At 39.2% G+C, this 21,069-nt stretch overlaps 1 protein-coding gene across 2 annotated transcripts in view; it reads left to right on the plus strand.

Moving 5' to 3' along the window:
- Positions 1–3,106: 3,106 nt before the first annotated feature.
- The window catches only part of rxfp1 (relaxin family peptide receptor 1), a 72,272-nt gene continuing 54,309 nt past the window's right edge, over positions 3,107–21,069 (plus strand). For both annotated transcript variants that reach the window (XM_071458080.1, XM_071458081.1), the window contains exons 1-2: positions 3,107–3,575; positions 13,056–13,193. In XM_071458080.1, coding sequence (XP_071314181.1) covers positions 3,533–3,575; positions 13,056–13,193 — 181 coding nt within the window. In that variant the 5' untranslated portion in view covers positions 3,107–3,532. The remainder of the gene's footprint in view (positions 3,576–13,055; positions 13,194–21,069) is intronic.

The following is a 21,069-nucleotide window of genomic DNA, read 5'->3' on the forward strand; positions in this document are numbered from 1 at the left end:
AACTAAAGGACATTTTTGCACACTAAAGCAGCAAAGTCTAAAAATAAATATGCAATCCCCTTTTCCAAGAACAAAGAGAAGATTTGAAGATGTGTTTGAAGATGCGTTCAGTGATGTAATTCAACTAATTCATTAACTGCCAAAGCATTACAAGCCATTGTAGCTTGCCAAGCACCCATGGGGCTTGTTTGTATCTAATGATCTGACAGTCTGAGTCTTGTCAGAGATGCTAAACTGCTAGAAACAAACGCTGAAAGCCAAGTGTTGCTAAAATGTCTTACAACCTCAAACAAGCCCTTGAAAATGAAATGTTTCAACCTATTTTTCAGATAATAACCGTCAAAAGGTCAACTATATCAGAACAAATGTCTTTTGTGCAGAAAAGGTGAAGCTGTTTTCCCAGTTTGCTGCATATATGTTACATATTTGAATAGAAAAGCATACTTGCCTATAAATTGCATTGATACTAAATGCTTTCCATAGCACTCATAAATTAAAACATGCCAATTAAAAGGGACAACTTAACATTATCAATTTGCCAGACTATTTCATTTGGAAAAAGTAAACACATTTTATGTTTACAGTCTGATCCCCTGAGAGACATACTGTACATTTTTGTACATCCAATCTTTTCATCATAAAGTGCAACTATAATGAATGAAGAGCTTTGTGAGCTTTTTTTTTAATTGGGTGGTGTGTGTTTGTGTGGGTGGTTGTACTGAGTAAACAAAGCCTTGGGTTTGTTCTTTAAAGCAGCATTAATTGATGGTTTTTAGACACTTGTAGGCAGCGGAACGGGCTGTGAAGACATGTCCTTACCAAACAAAGTTGTGGTAAACTTGTTAGCACACAGTTTACACACCCAGCAGATTTGGAGCAACATTAGCATTTATTTGAAGTTATGTTCCTGGCTGTCTACACTAACTCATGAATAATATCTGGCTTTTTATCTCCTCTATGTTAATCTGGAAATGAGATGAAGAGTGAAAACAGTAAAGCTTTGACCCACAAAACCAAAATAATGTGCTTAAAGACAGTAAAATGTTTGCAGGGGAAAAAGTGATGGACCTGGCTGGAATGCAACTGTTGCTTACTGATTTGTGACTTTTGAAGTTACAAGCAGGTGGGTTCTAGATCACTTTTTAAAAACTTATTTATTCTGATAGCAACAGGAAAGTCAAGAAAGGAAGACGATGACATGCAGCAAAGAGCCACAGGTCAGGCTCGAACCCATACCTGCTGTGATTAGGACGACACCTTCATGGTACACGCTGTACCAGGTGAGCCGCAGGGATGCCCCCCTTGTCGCTTTTTTGTTGTCTGCTGGAAACACTTCTGTTGTGTTGTGAGTATTTGCAAAACACGTATATAGATAATACTTTAAAGTGATCATATGATCCATTGTTAAAACAAAAACATTGACGAGATTTAGGGAAATCCACAGTCAGAATGGGAATATAATATTCATAATTATGCTTTCATGAGGGTATCATCACCTGAAACTAACAATAGTGTTGTCATTAGCTACATAGGGACTGGTTCCTCCTCCACAGAGCCTGCCATGTTGCACTGCCATGTTTCTACAGTAGTCCAAAACAGGCAAACCAAGTACAGGCTCTAGAGAGGGTCTGTCACATTTTTATGTCACCTGAAGGCCACTGCAAGTTCTCCTACGCACTTGGCAAGGGAGGGTTTGGAGCTGAGACTGCTGATAACCTTTGTTTCTATTGTTTCTCTGATAATTAATGAACCAAAAAACTGATAACTAATGAACCAGGCATTCAGCTGAATTATCTGCAGAGGTGTCCTCTCCATAACAAACAGACCAGGGAATAAAACCTGTAGAAACACAGAATAAAGCAATTTAACTTTTAAAAAGTCAGTGATTCACCAATGCTCTTTGGAGGACAAAGGATTCTCAAAGGGGTCAGGTTTCTCGGTTAACTTAAGAAGGATGACGTCCAGTGACTATAATCGTTTACCCAGATAAAATAAATAGTTCAGAACAACCAAGGTGTAAAAAGCGAATCTTTAAAATGTGGCGTAAAAGTGGATAAAAGTCAAATTTGAGCTTCTGACAAGCAACCACAATGATGTCATTGACAGGTCGACCAAATGAAACAGACCATTATAAGGAAGTATTTTTACTGTGATACTCAAAATACATGAAGTTATTTTACTATGAAATTGTACTTCTACCACTGTACTTCTACAATATAAGTTTACAGTTAAAAAAAGGGGCTGCGGAGGTGTCCTGCCAGGATGCGTTATTTTAAATGTTGCTGAAGCAAAGAATTGTGGGAATGCATTTTCTCTTTTCTCCATTCCTTTTGTAAAGGATGGTCCACTGTATCCTATGCAAAAGGAGATAAGATAGGAAACCATTCCTTATCATTTAGATAATTGAGCACCTCTTATCATGGCTTCTGGGTCATTTCACTCATTTAGAAACCTTCCTAAGCAAAAAAGACTTTTTAACCACAACTCCATGATTAAAATCATACATTTCTGGTTTGTGAATTGCTAGAAGCATTTGGTTCGGTCATTTTTTATGTATTTTAAGGTGGAAAAGTTAGGCTACATATTGTAACTTTAAAAAGCAAGGACACAGGCAAATAGACTGAGTAGAGAGATTGTGTGGGGAGGTAAAGGTAAAATAAGCCAATAAACTCTGGGAATAGGAATTCATGCATGGATCCCCCTGCCTGGCAGACCAAAGCCGCTGCCTGAGAGCAGGTCTTTATATGTGTACACACAAACAGTAGGCTAACGGAGGATAAACCAGAACTGACATCCTCCGGACTTATTCTGCTGCTGATTACTTTGAGGATTTAAAGTGTGGGTCTGGCACAGGAGAAAATTCTCTCAGGTAATCATGCCAGGATTGTTTTCTTCTCTTGAAAAATAAAACATGAAAGCTGTCCCTGGCTTGCGGAAATTAAAGATTGTGTGCAGTGCTCTTAAATAGGCCACATCAGTCCTCACACTCCATGCATATCACACATGGTAACAGCTTCACTGTGTTGATTGTGCTTTTATTTATCATTACGCAGGTCTGATATACTGCGCCTAATGGGTGCAAATCAGCAGAACATTAGATGAGCAGCGTCGGTCTGGTCAGTTTCCAATATTTTCCTCTTCGTCAGAGCCCCAGACGGACACCTCCCCCTTCCTCTCTCTCTCTCTGTCCTTCCTGTCTCTCACTCCCACCCCTCTCTTCGCGCTGCACCTGTGGTGCCGCTGCCGCCGCTGCTCGTACGTCAGATGATGGCATCTGATTCTTTAAACCATTCTCTCTGGCGAACTGGCTGCAGACCGAGTCGACCTTGCGAGGAGGCTTCTGCTCCCCACCTGCAGCCGCTCGACCCGCGGTCCACGCGTTTGCCCCCCCACGGTGGCAAGAGGCGAACAAACTTTTGGTGATATTTTTACGCACAGGTCCCCCTGCTTGGAAACGCAGCCGAGAATATCTCTGCTCCCCCTGTCAACACCACAAGCGCGATTTCCGGGAAAAAAAACTTCAAGAGGCACCATGCAAGTTTATGTGGCTGTGATATTCGCTTATGGAGTGTCGGGTAAGTTCAGCAACTTCTCTTTTTCATCATGTTACAGACTCGTTGCGGCTCAATCTTTGCCATTTTTCCGGCGATGTCAAATTTACATTGAATTTCCAAAATGTAAGAAGTAGCCTTGGGGTGATCCCAAGTCTCTGAAATCTGCACTGAAGATCAAGAAGGAGACAGAGAAGACGCAGACGCAGAGACTGAGCTTGAGAGTTTGAGCCGTAGGGATATCACTACATCAGGGGGATATCAATCTAATTTGCACAGTGAATTCAGTGTATTGGCACAGAAACATCATGCAGTCTTATTAACGCTTTCAAGGCAATACTTAAACCTTCCACTATGTGGTAACTGCCTGAGTATTGTTTAATTATCTGGAAGTGGAAGATGGTCCATCTTACTTATTCTGTTATGAAATGTCTTAAGTTATAGTCTAAAGTGTGACAATCTGATCTAAACACACAATGCATTCCTGTTTCATGTGTAGCAATATAGAGCTGGGTATTATAGCGTTTTTATCTCCTGTATTTTGCATTTTATGTGAAGTTGCTCAGCAGTGCTGTTCATTTTATAACATCAGTAGTAGATTTCTTCATTTAAAGCTCATTTTAGGTCCATCGCAGTGTTGCATCAATCACTACTGCAACTGTGAATGTGTGAGCTGTTGTCAGTCACTGTCTTGTAGTTCTATTGCCTCCTGTTCTGAGGGCAAGTCCAGGGCAAAAAGGTCTGTGTGGAGCCTGATAGTACAGTATCCGAACACTGAATAATATCTGGCAGTGATATGTGGGCTTCAACTGACAACATATTGTGTGTAGTTCATAGGGAATTAGACATAAACAATTAAAAATCTATCATTTTCAGCTGGGACACAATATTGTGCACAGCTCTTGAAGATGTAATATGAAGAACATAGTTTCAATTCCAAATCTGGCATCTGTTTTTGAAAGCATGTACTGCAAAGATGAAGTCACAACAGACTAGAAAATGTTTGGAGCATTGGAATCTGAAAACTGTTTTGACATCTTAAATGATAAATATATTCCCTAGTTTGGACACAGACCAATTAAGTGCATCTCTCAAACTTTAGACTTTGGTTTCACGTGGGGCTTCCCTCATTGACACATTCATTCATACACTCGTGGTGTGTATATGCTGTTACATGACTGTGTCATCTTGCAGCATGCTGCATTCTATCTAAAACCAGGAATCCAAGATCTGAGGAGAAAAAAAAAAAAAAAAATCAAAACCATAACTGGCCGTACTGTGTGCTGCTCTAGCAGAAGGAAGCAACCCAAAGCTTCTGCTTTTTTATCCTGTCTAACAGATGACAGGTTGCTCTTCAGATGCTCACAGAGAAATACCCCAAAGATCTCTTGGACTCTGCTTCACAGTGAGCACTTGCCACTGCTGGCTCTAGTTGCCCTTTATCAGCTTCTGTTTGGCTGTCTCGGGATGTTAAATCAGGGCTGGAGGTAGTGTGAGAGAGCCATCCGAGTGGCTGACAATCTAGTGAATCATTGTTTCCACTCATTTAGTACACTTTCCCATGGATTTTCCTTTTCTCTCCACAAGCAAAAGACCATGGACTGAAAATGCAAAGAAAACTTATCAGTGCCAGATTAAGCTTTTTATCAGACTTACTGTGTTTTTACTTCATATTCCAAGCAAGACTGATAACAAGCGGCATAAAAAATAAATCAGTTCATTGAAATCCAGGAGCGTTTCCCCATTGTTATAATGAAGTGTATCAGAATAGTTTGTTTTGTTTGTCTTTTCATGATGTCTTTTGGATCCTGAATAGAGATAATGATGAGTTATTTCCTCTGATGGAGGCACACAGCATACATGCATGTTGGGAGTTAACTGGCCATCAGCTGTAGTCTGTGTTCATGTGCAACTTTAGACAAAACACACAGGGCATTCGATTAGTCAGCATGGACCCTACTGAAGCATGAAGGCAGTGGCTCAACAGTTGTCATGTGATCTTGGTGTAATCTGCACTGCACTAGTAGTACGTCTTTCATTTGTCAGATTCATGTTTTTTGCTGAAAGGCAGGAACAGTGAAATGTCCACAACTGCACAATGTTCCAAAATCCTTTTTTAATTTCCATCTCTCCAGTTCCCCTAAACGCTGGAAATCCACAGTTGTCACACTGTTTTCCTGCTGAAAAGGTTTTATTTTGACTGGAAAGCGTCATTAGCGATGTGCAACAATGAGGACTTTGTAAACCACAGCTTTGGAAATGATTCATAACACTTATTCTGTTTTAACTAAAGAGAAAAGTAACCAGTAATGTCATCAGGTCACCTCTGTGTGATGTACCCAACAGTTGGCTGGTCTTCATTGTTGCTTAAAGGTTAAATATTTGTACAGACTTCTTGAAGCGATATATATCTCTTAGTTGTTGGTTTTCTCTACTCTCTGTAATCCTTTACTCTGTAATCATAAAAATATGAGGTTTCAACTTGTGCTCTTCTGTGATGTGATCACAGACCTATTATTTGCAGCAATGAAGATTCATAGACTGAAATGATTTAGCATGGCGATGTAGGGGCATGCATCGTGCTTCCCACACATTAGAGAATGTCTACTACTGGAAGAATTTCATATTTGCCAAGAAATCAAATTTAAACTCCAGGGGATGGTGATTTATCTGGGATCTTTTTTAGAAAGCAGACACCTTAAATCATCCTCCCATCCAGCTTGGAGGCTAAATTACCATGGTGCTATTTCATTAGTTTGGCTCCTGTCGGGTGGGAATTTCACTGTTAAGTGCCAGCACTTAACTGTAACTTCACCATTGTACACCAGTAATGGATGCTCATCTCCTATGCTTTATCTGAAATCGAATTACTTTAGCAGAGTGCACTGAATGTCAGAGTATAACAACTTCCTGTCAGAAAAGACCTAGATATGCTATTTTACGTGAGGTGTTACATATTTTACACATCGCACCATAGCGTTCTCTTAAGTCTTAAGTGTAGGCAGAGACATTAGTAAGAACTTCACTTTTGCTCCCAGTCAAAGACCGACAGGCATCTTCTTCCTGAATAATGCAACATTCTCAAAACTCACCTATAAACGTAGCTCCAGTGGCTGGTGCTGATTTTGATATTTGCAAAGGGGCTTAGTGACTCAGATCTGCTGCTTGCACTTTTTTTTTTTTTTGCAAACTTGCAAGTTATTTTAAAATCACACCCACTCATAAACACTGTACCATCTACTTTAGTCAGGCTGCAGTGGACGTTTTGTATTGTTTAGTGCTTATACTGCTGTCCTTGGTAGATAAAAACTGAATTATGTGACATCATAAAAATGGCTCAGCTTTCTTAAGTTTGTGAACTGTGGTGCTTCAAGGCATTGCTCATCATGCTGAGTGTTAGTTATGTCATAGCTCAACAGCACCTTGATTTTCATTAGCTGTCTCCAGGGTCAAAATTACCTGGGGTGACTACACTGCTGTTCACCACATGGTAACATGATGAATCTTAAATTACTGTGGATCAACATGCCATGTGGCTGTACTGCATAATGGATTATTACTGCCAGCAGGAGTTCCTCCTCTGTAATAGGTTTCTATTTACATAAATTACCGACCTTTGTCTAGACCTTAGTTCCAGATACTGAGGGAATGTCTAAGAAATCCGGTGTTTTTGACATCTGATTTTCATCTGTTATTTTTTGTGTTTTGTTTTTTAATTTCATTCATGTTCATTCAAGATTCATTGTTCACCCTCTGGTGGCTAGTGGTTGAAGTTGCCGACCATGAACCACAACATCCTCAGAGTCCAGTCAGGGCCATCTGCATGTTTGTTGTATGTCTTCCCTCATTTCCTGTCATCTCTTCCCTGATGATGCTTAAATTATGATTGATGCCGGGAATATCCCGTACAGATGTTACATCACTGATGTTTGACCTATTACTAGTAGGGATAACTAAATACACCCTGAGACATGAGGCACATCCCCAAAAGTTTTCTTTAAAATAACCATGGGAGTAAAATTATTGTCTGGTGTTTGATGTGTTTTTGCAGTAAACACGATGTTAAGACCAGAGGATTTCATTTGAAACAGCACATATACGAAAGTATATATTCAGGTGTTCTATGATGGAAGCAGCTGTTTGATTCCCTTAAAATCCGTCATTTTATTGGATTGAATCTGTGTGTATGCCCCCAAGAGCAAGTTATGTCCCCCCAGGAAATTGAATCATTTTACAGGAAATAAAACCATGGGCTTTTGATTTGAAAATACTCCAAAATGCATGCATTTGACACATACAGTAGATCATATATTTATACATATCATAACAATATGTCTGGAGACCCAATTAAACATCACAGAAAAGTTATTTTTGATGTAATGGGACCCTGAACTCTTTAATTTCCAACATTTACTTGCATCTTCACTGGAAAGAGCTGTAATACATGGAGGTAAAATTCACTTCACCTATCATGTTTCTAGTCAAAAGAAGGTCACACGGTCTTTGAGGGCCCGGCAGAATGATGAATTGTTTATTAAGTTTCAATAAATGTGGTTAACAATGGATCAAATGAGCACTTCTGTGCTTGGTAATAAATGTACCCTGAACAAACAGGATGGATTCAATAGAGGAAAAGCAGGAAGGACTGAAGGGATGGAAAGGAACTTCGAGGCGAAGGAAAATGGAGGTGCGGTTGGAGGACGTGCTGAAGCATTGCACAAGGGTGAAGCTGATATTATCAAGGCAATACACGTAGTCAAACAAGAAATGGCAAAACAACCTTGTGCTTCAAGGAAAGAATTCAAAACAGAATAAAGATAAGAACTCAACAACTTTAAGGCTGAAATTAACTGGAAATTGTTGGCAAATATCAAGTGACTATAAGACCAGAAGAGAAGTATTTGTGAGGCTGAAACACACACTGAGGAACACAAGACGTGGAACGTGGAAGCTAAAGAAAGCTGGATGGCAACACTCAAGGAACAGAGAAAACTACAAGAGAAATTAGCAGAGCTGGAAACAAGATCATGCACTGTGAGTATCTCAGGGATACCAGAGGACATAGAGGAAGACTCTGTCCCACGTTTTGTGGAGGCTTTGCTCAGGAGGGAACCAGCGATGTCAGATGGGACTAGTCTGCAAATACGACAGGCACACAGAGCAACAAGGAGACCTGGCCTCAGAGAGACGCCGTGATCTGTTGGTTAATTTCTTCCAGTTCAACAGTTTTTGAATATAACTACGCAACAGAGGTGGTACAAAGCACCAAGCATTCAGAGAAATTAAGAGAGTACTAAAGGAAAAGGGGTTCAAGTTCTAGAGTCCTTTTAAACAAAGATTAGAAAACACCGGACCAAAGGACATTGACAGCGGACTGGATATCCAGGTGAAGCAACCAACAAGGACATGTGATGGAGGAATGGATACAGAGTGTGTCACTATGACAATGTGTTGGGTAGCCAGGAGCACAACACGAGATGACTCAACTTACAACGGAAAAACTGCAGGACCTCCAGCAATGGAGAAAACAACTGAGAAGAATGGGAGGTAATGCTGAGTGCGGGACAGGAAAACGAGATCACGCTCTGAAGTTCAACACCACAAGGCACTGATGTTTTCAACAGGGTGAGAAGCTGATGTTTAAAGAGTTATTGTTTTGAGCACAGAGGCTGGATACAAAGCCAGAGCTTCCCTCCCAACACGAAGCTTTCTCTTAAGATGAAGTTCAACAGGTAGTTGGCTAAACTACAGAGGAAAGTTGGACACATCTAAAAGGAAGGAAGATCCTTAATAGGCTCTCTAGCTACCTCTAGTGAGGAGCCCTTCCTACCCCTCTTCGTCCAACAGGGACTTTGGGCCAACAGACGGAGCCATTTGTAATTAGAAGTCTATATTCTTGAGTGAATGTCATCGTCCCTTATGTTCAGAGTGTTAGAAGTGTCAGGAGGACAGAGGTCCATTGAAGGAAAGGACAGAATACAACTTAACTATCTTAAAATGGTGTCTTTAACATGGGAACAAATCAATGAAAATGGAAAAAGTAATAGCCAAATTTGAAAATAGAAAAAAGTTGCAGAGACACTCAGCAGGAACATTAAATAAATATATATTTTATAGCTCATTTTGATTGGGATCTAAAGATTTTAATCTCAAATACAACAAAATTTGAGATTCCCATCAAACCTGTTATGAAGAGGGACCAAAAGCAACAAAAATATTAGCAAGGTGTATTAAGAAGACACAGCTGTACAATTCAGTCCATAAAAGTAGATATCCTACATCCAACACTTAAATATTTATTTATCCAGCAGCTGTGGATAAAGACTAAAAAAAAAACATTTAAAATTCATTAGATCTACCAGAAATAGGGGAAAGACAGAATCCCATTATGTACTCAAATATCACTGAAAAAGAATTGGAAAAAGTAATTAATATGAATGGTATAAAACCCTTAAAAAGGAACCAACTTCACTGCTGTTAGCATTATTTAAGTAAACATAAAATAAAAAAAGAGGTATGATTCATCCCTCATGCTTGGCCAGCTCTGTGAAAATTATAAACTGATATCGCTTTATGCCTGTTGGTCTGTCAGTGTCTTTCATGTCAGAATTAATTAATGAAGATCAGCCTGGCCTTGTTAAGGGATATGGTGAACAAACAACATTAGAAGGATGCTATATATATATATATATATATATATATATATATATATATTTAATGATGAAGTACAAAGAGTGCTAGATAATGCCATACTAATTAGCCAAGACACAGAAAATGCTTTTGATAGTGTATATTGGAAATCTTTATATTACGGGAAAAATTTAGCTTCAATGAGGATTCAGTCAATTGCATTAAAACACTATACCAGGAACAAATTGCAAGAATAAAAATGACTGTGATAGTACATATTGGTTTAAGAGATCGGTTGCTGTCTGTCCACCACACTCTTTACAATTTTCATTGCGATTAAACCCTTCAATTCCCCAAAAGATAGGGCAGGTGTGGCTCTACTAAATCTTGAAGATTATTTTACTGCACATCTCCAGCCTTTGGTAGATTGATGTGATAAAGGATCGACTACAAGATGGAAAGGTATTGAATTGAATGTGGAAGGATGCCATGTCCAGAGTTTGATTGCAAATAGGGAAGTGATCTAGGAAAATGAGGAAATGCCTGGTTCAATCACTAGATTCACTTTGGAAATCTGGTACACAGTGGTTAAGAAATAATCATTTGGACAGATTTTGGATCATAGATCATAGATTTTAACAATTGGCACGCAGATGGATCACAGCGATTAGCAGAAGAATTGACCTATTATATTATATTATATTATATTATTAAGTAAAATATTAAACAATATATTTGCATTCATAAATGGGATATCAAGGGTAATACTTTGAACAGGTGCAGTATCCCATGTTGCAGAGTCTTAAAAGTGTTATAGATAAAACAGTGCTTTATATATCATATGCATTATAAATTATATCATTATAAAAAAAAGTCAGCGTTGTTCCCTCTGTGTGGTAAGTGAAGTCCATCCCACCTTCTCATAGAGGATACAATGAGTGGTTCTAAAATCATCACCTTTAGCAAATCTAGGAGAGTTTTGATACACAGCATCAAGAGGCTTGTGGGTGTGGGCAGCGGCATGCATGTAAATTACATACATAATCAAGCACTGATAAAAATGATGCCTGCACAATCTGTATTCTACAGTCAAAGGAGTGGCACTGCTTGTTTTTCTAAAAAAGAAACAAAATTTAAACTTAAGCGTCTTAGTTAGATCTTCAACATGAGTTTTAAAAGATTATTTTTCATCTAATGTAATTAGTCTCATCTGGATTTAGACTGAGTTTAATCAGGGCCTGTTAAAATTGAACTTTAAATTAGACAAACTTTGTCAGTAGAGGGTGCAGATGTGTAAATTACTGTGTCCTTCTGCGTCAAAGTGTGATTGTGACACTGACACTGAGCAACATATACGGTAACATTATTAGCGGTGCAATTTGTGCGTTTCACAGAGGTCTGTTGTTGACTTCACTGTACATTAGAGACAAATGGGAAATAGAACTCAAAATACAAATATTTTAAAGATGTACAATATATGTAAGATACAAAAAAACAGCTCCAGACTATAACAGGAATTATGCTGCAAAAAATAGAGTCAAGATTTTTTATTACTCATATGACTTGAAGTAGATATTCATCTGCACAAATGTCATGCAGGAGGACGTGAGGTGAGAAAAATGTAGATCGCGCTCATGTCTTCTGGAAGGTTTGAAAATGAGATCACATTGGGATGATATATAGCAGACTTAATAATGATATAACATGATGTATTACCCAAAACCTGTGTGGTTTAGGTAAAGTGACGCACAAAAATGTACAGCACCAGGACCGATAACATGTAAAAGGTCTGTTGGCAGCAATAGAGGAAATGTTATATGTGAGATATGATATGGAAAGAAGCAAGATGTTTTGAGAATTCAACAGTTGACACTAGTGTCGGGTTACATCCCTCTTCAAAATCATATCAGATATTAACCATTTGTGCCATTTGTGTTCTTCATTACATACTCTGCATTCGTGCTCTGTTTGCAATGAAGCTGCTTAACACAACTTATTGAGGCCAGTTGTGTGTAAAAGCTTAATGTGTGTATGTGAAGTGCTATGTTTAGTTCACAACATAATAACTATTTACACTCCACTATTCAAAAGTGTGGTTACAGTATGAAGAAATGTGATGTGGTCACACACAACTATGAGACTTCAGTGAAGGATTGTATTTTGAAAAGTGGACATTACAGGCAGGAAAATGCAGAAAGCATGACTGAAATAGGGCTGACGGGAAAAGACGCAGGCAGTTACAGACCGTTAAGCACAATTCTCATTGGGACATAACATGATCAGGGATTTAACATGAAGCCAGACTGTTAAATAGAATCATAAATTCTATTCTGTTCTTAATTGGTTGCCAGTACAGGTCTGATACGTAATCTACAGCTGGCTTGTCATTGGCCTGTTTGCTTTTTTTTTTTTTGAAGCAGAGGCATGACAAGGCAACTTCACTCTGGCACATGAATAAGGAATCTGACTAATCAAGGCAGGATGAGATGAGGGAATGAGAATTTTTTTCCTCCAGCTTGCATAGCACATGAAGTCTGTTTTACATTCACCACATTTGTCAGTCTGTTCTGTTTGTTCTATGTCTCTGCATTATTTAGACTCTGAAGTAAGTAGAACAACAGTAGTCATATAAGTCTGTTGATTAAAGAAACACAGTAACTCCTCATGCACAAAGAACAGCCTTGAAGGACTGATAGAGCCCACTGACATGGGTACATGTCAGTGGGCTCAAAAGCATACAAAAGCTTCCTTTAATGAAATGCACAGACTCCACATATTAACTCAAATCTGAAACAAGGGCTCTCAACATGTCTCTGACGAAGACGAGTGGATTGAAATTTTATATTTTGAATCATGTTTCTGCTTTGTTTACAGCACTCAATGTTACGGAGGAGAAGGCAACATGTCCCCTTGGATATTTCCCCTGTGGCAACTTGACTATGTGCCTCCCTCAGCTCCTGCACTGCAATGGCATCGATGACTGTGGAAATCAAGCAGATGAGGAGAACTGTGGTGAGTCACTGTTTCTACTTGAACAAATGTTAGTATGACCGTGTCTGTGTAACTTCATGCCTACACCTGCAATGCACTTAGATAATAAATGACATGTACACTGAGAAAACTTCAAATTGACTCTTAATTTTAGAGTAACTTTACACTTAATCCACATTTTTGAGTTACTGAATTATATTTTCATTTAGGGCTGAAGTTTCTATTTAAGTCAATTTAAAGTGACAGTAGACTTAGAAGACACCTATATTTTTATGAAATGAATCATGCATATAGTTACCCTAACAAATGCAGCTACTGCTTTTGAAATCTGCTAATTTGCTTCTGTCATGCACCTCAGACTTCTGCAAAGCTCAGTACTGAACCTTACTTGATCCATGCCCATAATCAAATGAGCACTCAGAGCTGCATCGCTGCCGTAGGCAGTACAGATAAAACTGTGGGGCGTCAGAATATTGCAGGGGCACACAACTGCACAGGGAAATAAACAAATGCTAAAATAAATTTGCAAGAAGATGAAAATTACATGATCCAATTTTTGAATGGATTACATCTCCTTGTGTTCCTGCTTTGTCAGTACAAGTCACTGGCACTAGCACAGTGTGAATACCTTCATTCATTATTTAAATCACCTGCCACGGCACCTGGATTTAACAGCAACTGACCCCCTGTAGTTTTCTACATACAGGTGGGACCTCTTTAAAGATGAATATAAAAGAATGCAACACCGTACATTGGTTTGATTTCTAGTTCTCCTTTTCGTTTGTCTCTCCTGGTAATTTTACCTGTGACAAATGAAATATATTCAGTACCAGGTACTTGGTCCAAAGAGTCTTGTGCACACACGTCCTGTATGTGTCCAAAAATCAAATCATCAGTATGCATCAAACTGCTTGATTCAAAGGGATATTGTGCCAAAACACAGTGGGGTTATTTTTAAGAAAATGAAATGCAATGTCAATACAAATAAAACATGAAAAATGATGGTAAAAAATATATACCATGGTTACAGTATGGTAACACTTTGAAATGGTAATCTGTTAATGTCTGAGCCTCCTCATCTCTGCTGATCTGCAGCTCCAGTTCGTGAAAACGGGATTATGCATGACTGATTTGATGAATTTATGTGACTCCTGTGCTGAAACAGGTGCAGCCTCTAAAATAGTTGTCTAATCATAATAAATGACATTTATAAAATCTTCCTGACTTCCATTCCCCAGGCTCAATTTAGCCTCCCTACAGGAAGAATTATGATCTGATGTCAGCTTTTTTTCCAGTAAGTGCTTCAGGTTTAAAGTTAGAACCACTTCATTGCCTGTTATGTTAACAGGAAAAAATGCATTTCCTGTCCCCGGCTATATTCAGTAGTATGCCACCCCAAATATTACATGAGGGATTGGTGGCTGACAGTGTTAGATTCAAGAAAGATTTAGTCAGTCGTCAATTTCTTGGTGCTGGTTAACGAATAAAGTTTCAAATCCCCATTTTACACACACCAGCACCTGCTCTCTCCTGGTTTCAGCAGCAACAATCCAGTCACACACAGCACAGCGAACATCACAGCAGCATCGTAACCAGGTTGTGGCTCGCACTGGTGGGCAAGTAGAACATTAATACTGTCAATCTTCTCTATCAGTCGGAGTTCAACTGTATTTTCTGGGCATAATGCCCATAAGACAGCCAGGCTGGATGCTGTCCAGGCAGCAGCTCAGTCAGCAGCAGCCTCTGCCTCTTTTGTCTTCTGCCCTTTCTTACCCACTCTCACACACCTCTTGAACTTTAGAGCAACATTAGTTCATATTTTTATATCATAGTTTAGCAGCCGAAGAGTTGGTTGTTTTTGACTCAATCAGAGCTAAAAGGAGAATGAATATTGGACTTATATTACATGGATTGAGTGGCCAGAAATACAACTGCAAATGCTGCTGGATGTGTAAATAGGTCATTGTTTGCTAACACACTTTGCTCAATCAACTTATCAAATGTCAGTGTTTGCATTTTGTTGTACTGCCCTCGAGTGGCAACAAATTATTGCAGGTTGAATGAAATTACCCGAAAATTTCACATTTTCATAAAATGCTTTCTAACAAATTGTTTTAGAGGAGATTTGACTAAAATATCCAGGAAAGAGAGAAAATATCCCAATGCAAAACACTTGAGTAATAATATGCATAATACGGTTTGAAAACAGGCCTTTTCAGTTGTATGTGTTGCCTGCTCACAGCGCGTCCTTCGCCAAAACCTGAGTGATTTTATTCATCAGTAGAAAAAAAGTTTGTCATAAAATGAAGGCTTTACTTAACTAGATTGTAGTTTGTTTTATTCAAATTTAATGAAAATGTAATGCTTTATATCTGAGGACAGGGTAGATCAAACATTAACAAATAAGTGATTTGAAACAAGTGATTTGAGAGGGTACCTTTGGCAGCACAGTAACCTCTTAAATGTTGTCTGCTTTTGCAAAGAGGCTATTCACATCCATAACCTCTAACTGTGGACCCTCTGGATATTGCTCTTGTCAGGAAGAACACATTGCTCACCTCAGACTTCGAGGGTGACTGGTTAAACCCTCTCGGGGCAGTTTGACTGTCACTCTCTTTTCAAGCATCCCTGAGCAAGACATTTGGTTTAAACAGTGCAAATTTCTCAAATTGCTTCTGTCGGTCATAACCTCCCGCTGAAAATAGCAGCCTGCCTCAGGGGTGTGAGAAGCACTTGAGTAATGTGTGATCAGCTGCATGCATCTGGTGAATAGTTAAGACAGAACAAGCGCAAGTATCATGGGCACTATGGGAGAGCCAGGTTTTCATACTGAATTGCTGTTTTGCTACTTCTTCAGGATTTTGTCTGGCATTGCCCTCTTCCAAGCCATTTTGAATGAGGAGGATTTGATACCAAGCAGGTCAACGCTGGGGATGAGTGTTGGTGCACACTTAGCAGAGCAAGTTTATGGGGAACATCGGTTCTTATGGGAATTCCAAAAACTCTTTGAGGGTTTCTTTTGGAGCTTCAGCTTATGATCATCTATAGTGAAAAATGCTTGTTGCAATTTGCTGCAGGCCAAAAAAACAAAGACAATGATTAAATTATTATCAAAATAGTTGCAATCGATCTGCTAATTACTTCATAGTACATCGTTGCAGCTGAATTTAATTATTTGCATTCAAAAATCTACAGCTCCTATGAAGTTAAACTGGCTGCACAGCATATGTACAGTTATATATCAACATAATCTGTGTCTTTCCCTGTCCCCAAAAATATCCAACCATGCTCTTTCTGTCATCCAACCTCCTAGCGGAAATTTCAATTGTCTAATCACCAGAGTGCAGAAACCTGCTATATGAGTTAATTTGAGTTATTGCAACTATACCAGTGATACGACTTGATATGTGGAGAGTGATTCAGAGGTCTAGAGCCAGGTCAACAATGAGCTCAGTATAATCTCTTTTACAAGCTGAGCACCAGGGCATCATGTTGATAGAAATGACAGATCAGACAGGAATGTTAGCAAATCCTCCTTGTGATGCATTCAGAGCCTCTCTTTCAGTGTGTGCTCTGACTTTAAGAGATGTAGTCTTTGTGACTGAAATACTTACCCACAACAGTGAAAATAAGCTTAAAGTCAGACATTGACTCACCCATATAAGGGGTAGTCATAGTAACAGAATGACCTTACAGTATACTGCAAGTCAATAACCTTAAAATGCTTTTGTGGAGCTTGTACAAGGTTGTGATTCAACCTCGAGATTGTGGTGGTTTTGTAAATTATTCAATTATATTATGAGTTTTGTTTGTTTTGTTATTTTAACCACAACAGGCTTTTTTGTGATTGAAGACACAAAATGTGAACATTGGTTGCTCATGTGAACAGTGCTACAACAGTACAGTGCATAAAGTGCAGAAGAGACAGGCTGAAAGTACCTTTATTTTACTGATTAAGAAAAAGTTAAAAGGGTGTATAAGTCGTTGTGTGATGTCGTTACTGCAGATTGTGCTGTACAGCAGTTTTGACATATAACAAGAAATTTATTAAAGACAAAGCTCCAGTTATGAGATTGAATATATCCACTGATTTCATAATTGTATTTCTATATCTCTTTTTCTCTTCCCTGTGTCTGCATAAAACTGGCTGATATTTTATTTTATCCCAACAGTTGCAGATCCAGTGTTTCAATGTTACCTGGTACATCAGAGTACTGGAAGAGCATGCTAAACTTGCAGCGTATATATATAAGATGCTATAGGTTCTTGAAATTTTAAGACGCAATACTTTTCCTCCCAATATGATGGTTTCATCACCCAAAGAGCTTACAGAAAGCTTCTGTATCAGCATCGCCAGGTAGGCTGACAAGATACAGAGTCAGTTATCACAGCTGATGAAAGAGGGACAACTACCTACAACATTGCAAAACAGCTGATATAAACAAAAGCAGTAATTCATCTTCTTTAATTCACACAAAAACAGCTCACATGCCTGTGCCAAATAAAGTGTGCACCATCTTTAAAGGCATACCATTATTAAAGTGCACCTTTTACCTTGACTCCTGCTGTATTTACTGTACTTAGCAACACAACTTAAAACCAACAGAATATCAGCGTCAGCTGTCGTCAGGTGTTGTTGGTGGTAGACATTGAATTTTGGTCATCAAGGTAACACCCCACATTCAACCAAATATCAGCAACGTTGGTGGCCAGCTCCGTGCCTGCTGGTTTGTAGATTTAAACACCATAGACAGAAGTTTTGCAGCAAGTGTTGAATAACTTTTTAACATTGTCCTTGAAACCAGTGTCAGTGGAAAAATAAATCAAGCAGATTCTCATCAGCGATACCCCATGCTGATCAGGCTTTCCCTGTCAAGATTATCATAAGCACTTGAGAGGACTCTGAGAAACGTCAAAGCAGCAGCAGGAGGCTGGAGTGGCGTATATCACTTAAACAGAAGGTGTAGTGTGTTTGTGTGTGTGTGTGTGTGTGTGTGTCAGCTTTCTGAGTATGTGTAAGTGGTGAGTTTCTGTGGATGTACATGTGTGACGGGATGTAGGTGGATAATAATTTCCTTGCTATGATGAAGAGTGTGAAAGGGGATAAAGTTTTGCTAGATAAGATCGCAAAAGTGTTTTAATGTATTCAGAGGCATCACTAATTAAAACTTGTGCTTGGAAAACATCCAAATTGTCAGAGTAGCTTGGTGATTGTTAATGGAAATGTAAGCGTGCAAGGTACACAGCAGCTCGTTGGTCAGCATTTTGTATATGACATTGCAAAGTTGCTGGTATTAGCTTATTTTCCTGATAATGTAGGAAGATTTCTGGCACAAGGCAGAACACACTAAAAAACACTTTACATTATAGTAAACTCATCAGTGTAACATCATCGGTGTACCTTCCATTACCCATTTTGTTGTATGGTAGTTTTGTTTTATAACAGAAACATTTTAAACGCTTTTAAATATCGACAGTGTTGTGGTGGGAACATCCCTCCTCTGTGTCTTTGTGAGAGCCTCCAGTAACTGAAATCTACCCCTAAATTCAGAGAAACATGCGTCAATTAAACAGAATTTCAAATGTGTTGCTCAAGAAATTCATTGAAATCCTAGTATTTATGCTGTCTTTTCCCTGAACTTTGTGAATAATGTAACAGTGATGGTGGACTGCTGGCACAGAGCTTTGGAGTAGACACTGTGTTTTAGTTTTGTCAGATTATTTTAATACTTGTAAACCCTTAACTGAAGCTAAACCTGGAATCTCTCCAGGGTCATATGGTACCAAAAAAATGTTATGTTGCGTGCACTGATTGCTAAACTGTGCAAACAGTTAAACTGAGCAAGGGGTTTTACAGCGCAACGATCAGATGCAAAATGTGTATGTGCAAACACTGAGACCTGCAGTGTGAACTTTTAACCTTTAAAATAAAGCGGCGGGGTCGGGGGTACAGGACTACCCCTCTTTCAATTGTCCAGCACTTTAGTTTATGACCAAATTAAATCAGTTCACTTTTAAATTCTTTGTAAGATTTAATGCCAGGATGATGGACAGGATATGATTTCTCATATCGGGTTATTGCGTGATCAGGAAGATTCACATGTTTCTGTGTGTGTGAGGATATCATTTGAAGAAAAAACTGAAGTAGGAATACATAATTGGGGAAAAAGCACTTTGCAACTCTGTAGCGTTTAATGCTAATTAGCAAATATTAGTATGCTAACACCTAGCTGCTAAACATCAGCATGTTAGCACTGTAATTGGAAGCGTGTTAGTAAGCCAAACTTAGCATTTAGCTTAAAGCTGCACCGTATCTATTTGTGTGTTGTGTGTGTTTCATGTGACCCCTCTGGATTCATAGGTTTCCATGGTTACTCAGCCCAAGTTAGTTTGAACTTGTTATTCATGAAATAATTTTTCTTTGATTTGTTAAAAGAAGTCTGACTTAAAGCAGCAGGCTTGTGAAAATCCAGGACTTAGGCAGAATATTTGAACAGACACAAGTTTCAGTTCCCTCCCAGACTTTCCGCCGAGCTCCAAATCTGTCTCCGGACTACAGAGGAGGTAGTGCACGCCATAGAGCGTGCATGAATCTTAGCCTGGGTGCACGAGCACAGTATCCACAGCAACCGGAAACGCCAGAAAGTATGGAACACACAGAACTAAGAACTAGCCTGTTCTACACTCACATAACTTTAGATATTTGCTCTATATTTTAGGTAAGACTCAGCATTTCTGTTTATTTAGCAATAGTCAACTTTGGGATAAAAGTAAGGTTGTAATGTTTCTGAAAGTACAGCTCATTTACATACCCTCGGTTACTGATAAGCAACAGCATTTATTGCAGCATTTTACTGGCATTTTGATAAATGTGACATTCTTACCTGTTGATGTGGACAGAGTTTTGGGACGGAAGCACAGGCCTCAGAGGAAGGGCACATCCCCTCAGCTGCTTCTACACGCCGGCGGACGGATATAAGCGAGAGCCATGTAGTAGGCGCATCTGGCAGCGTGTGCAACGGAGGTGGGGGGTAAACCTGTCTGCAGCGTGTGCATGAGCTGTGATTGACAGTCAGCCAACACTCCCCCTGGGTCTCATTGGTGGTATGAATTGGGAGCGGTGGATTTTTGTAAATCACATTACAAGCTGTATTTGGAGCAGGTAATTTTTTCCAAAATTACCTGCTTCTTGTACGACTGTCAGAATATAGTGACAGATTCAGCAAATAAGACAAAAAATGAATGCCTACTGAAAGTTCAACCTTTTCAGCAACAGTGGATAGCAAGGCACACAAGTGAAAATGTCAACTCACAAAATGTGTACAGATGGCTGTCATGAACAGTAGACTGTCTATCACTGACTGCACTCTCACAGAACACTTCCCGACCCGTGCAGCCTCCCCACTGTGTGTGGAAATGTAAAATGTGACTTGTCTTTGGCTCACTCCTCCTCTCTGCCACCATGATCACCACAGGCTCACAATCTGTGAGCAGAGTGAAAGCCCATCATTTGGCTTTCTGTCACTGGCTTTCACAGCACTGACGTAAGTGAGAGCCACACTGACAGAGAGTATCTCAGTGGTGAACAGCTCCAGACTCGCGCACAGATGGTTTCTGTCCTCTTTTTTGTTTTCCTTTACACAGCCGCTAACAGAGAATATTTCTCTCAAGATGCTTGTTATCAAGGTGAAGAGAAGTGAAAAAGTTGTCAGTTGTTACATTTCTGCTTCTTGCCATTAAAGGCTTCATCAAACATAGCAGCACTCTCTTGTTTGTTGTTGGCAGTAGATTGGTGTCATTTGTCACAGGATTGACTTTTGTCTCTTCCTATGCTGCAGCCGAAACTTCATTCTAAATTGTCAAGTTGCAGCTGTGATGTTGACATTGGGTTGGTTGG

This window comes from Trachinotus anak, unplaced genomic scaffold (genome assembly GCF_046630095.1).
Source record: "Trachinotus anak isolate AG129_WGS33_773 ecotype Australia unplaced genomic scaffold, CSIRO_AGI_Tana_v1 ptg000021l, whole genome shotgun sequence".
Lineage (NCBI taxonomy): Eukaryota > Metazoa > Chordata > Actinopteri > Carangiformes > Carangidae > Trachinotus > Trachinotus anak.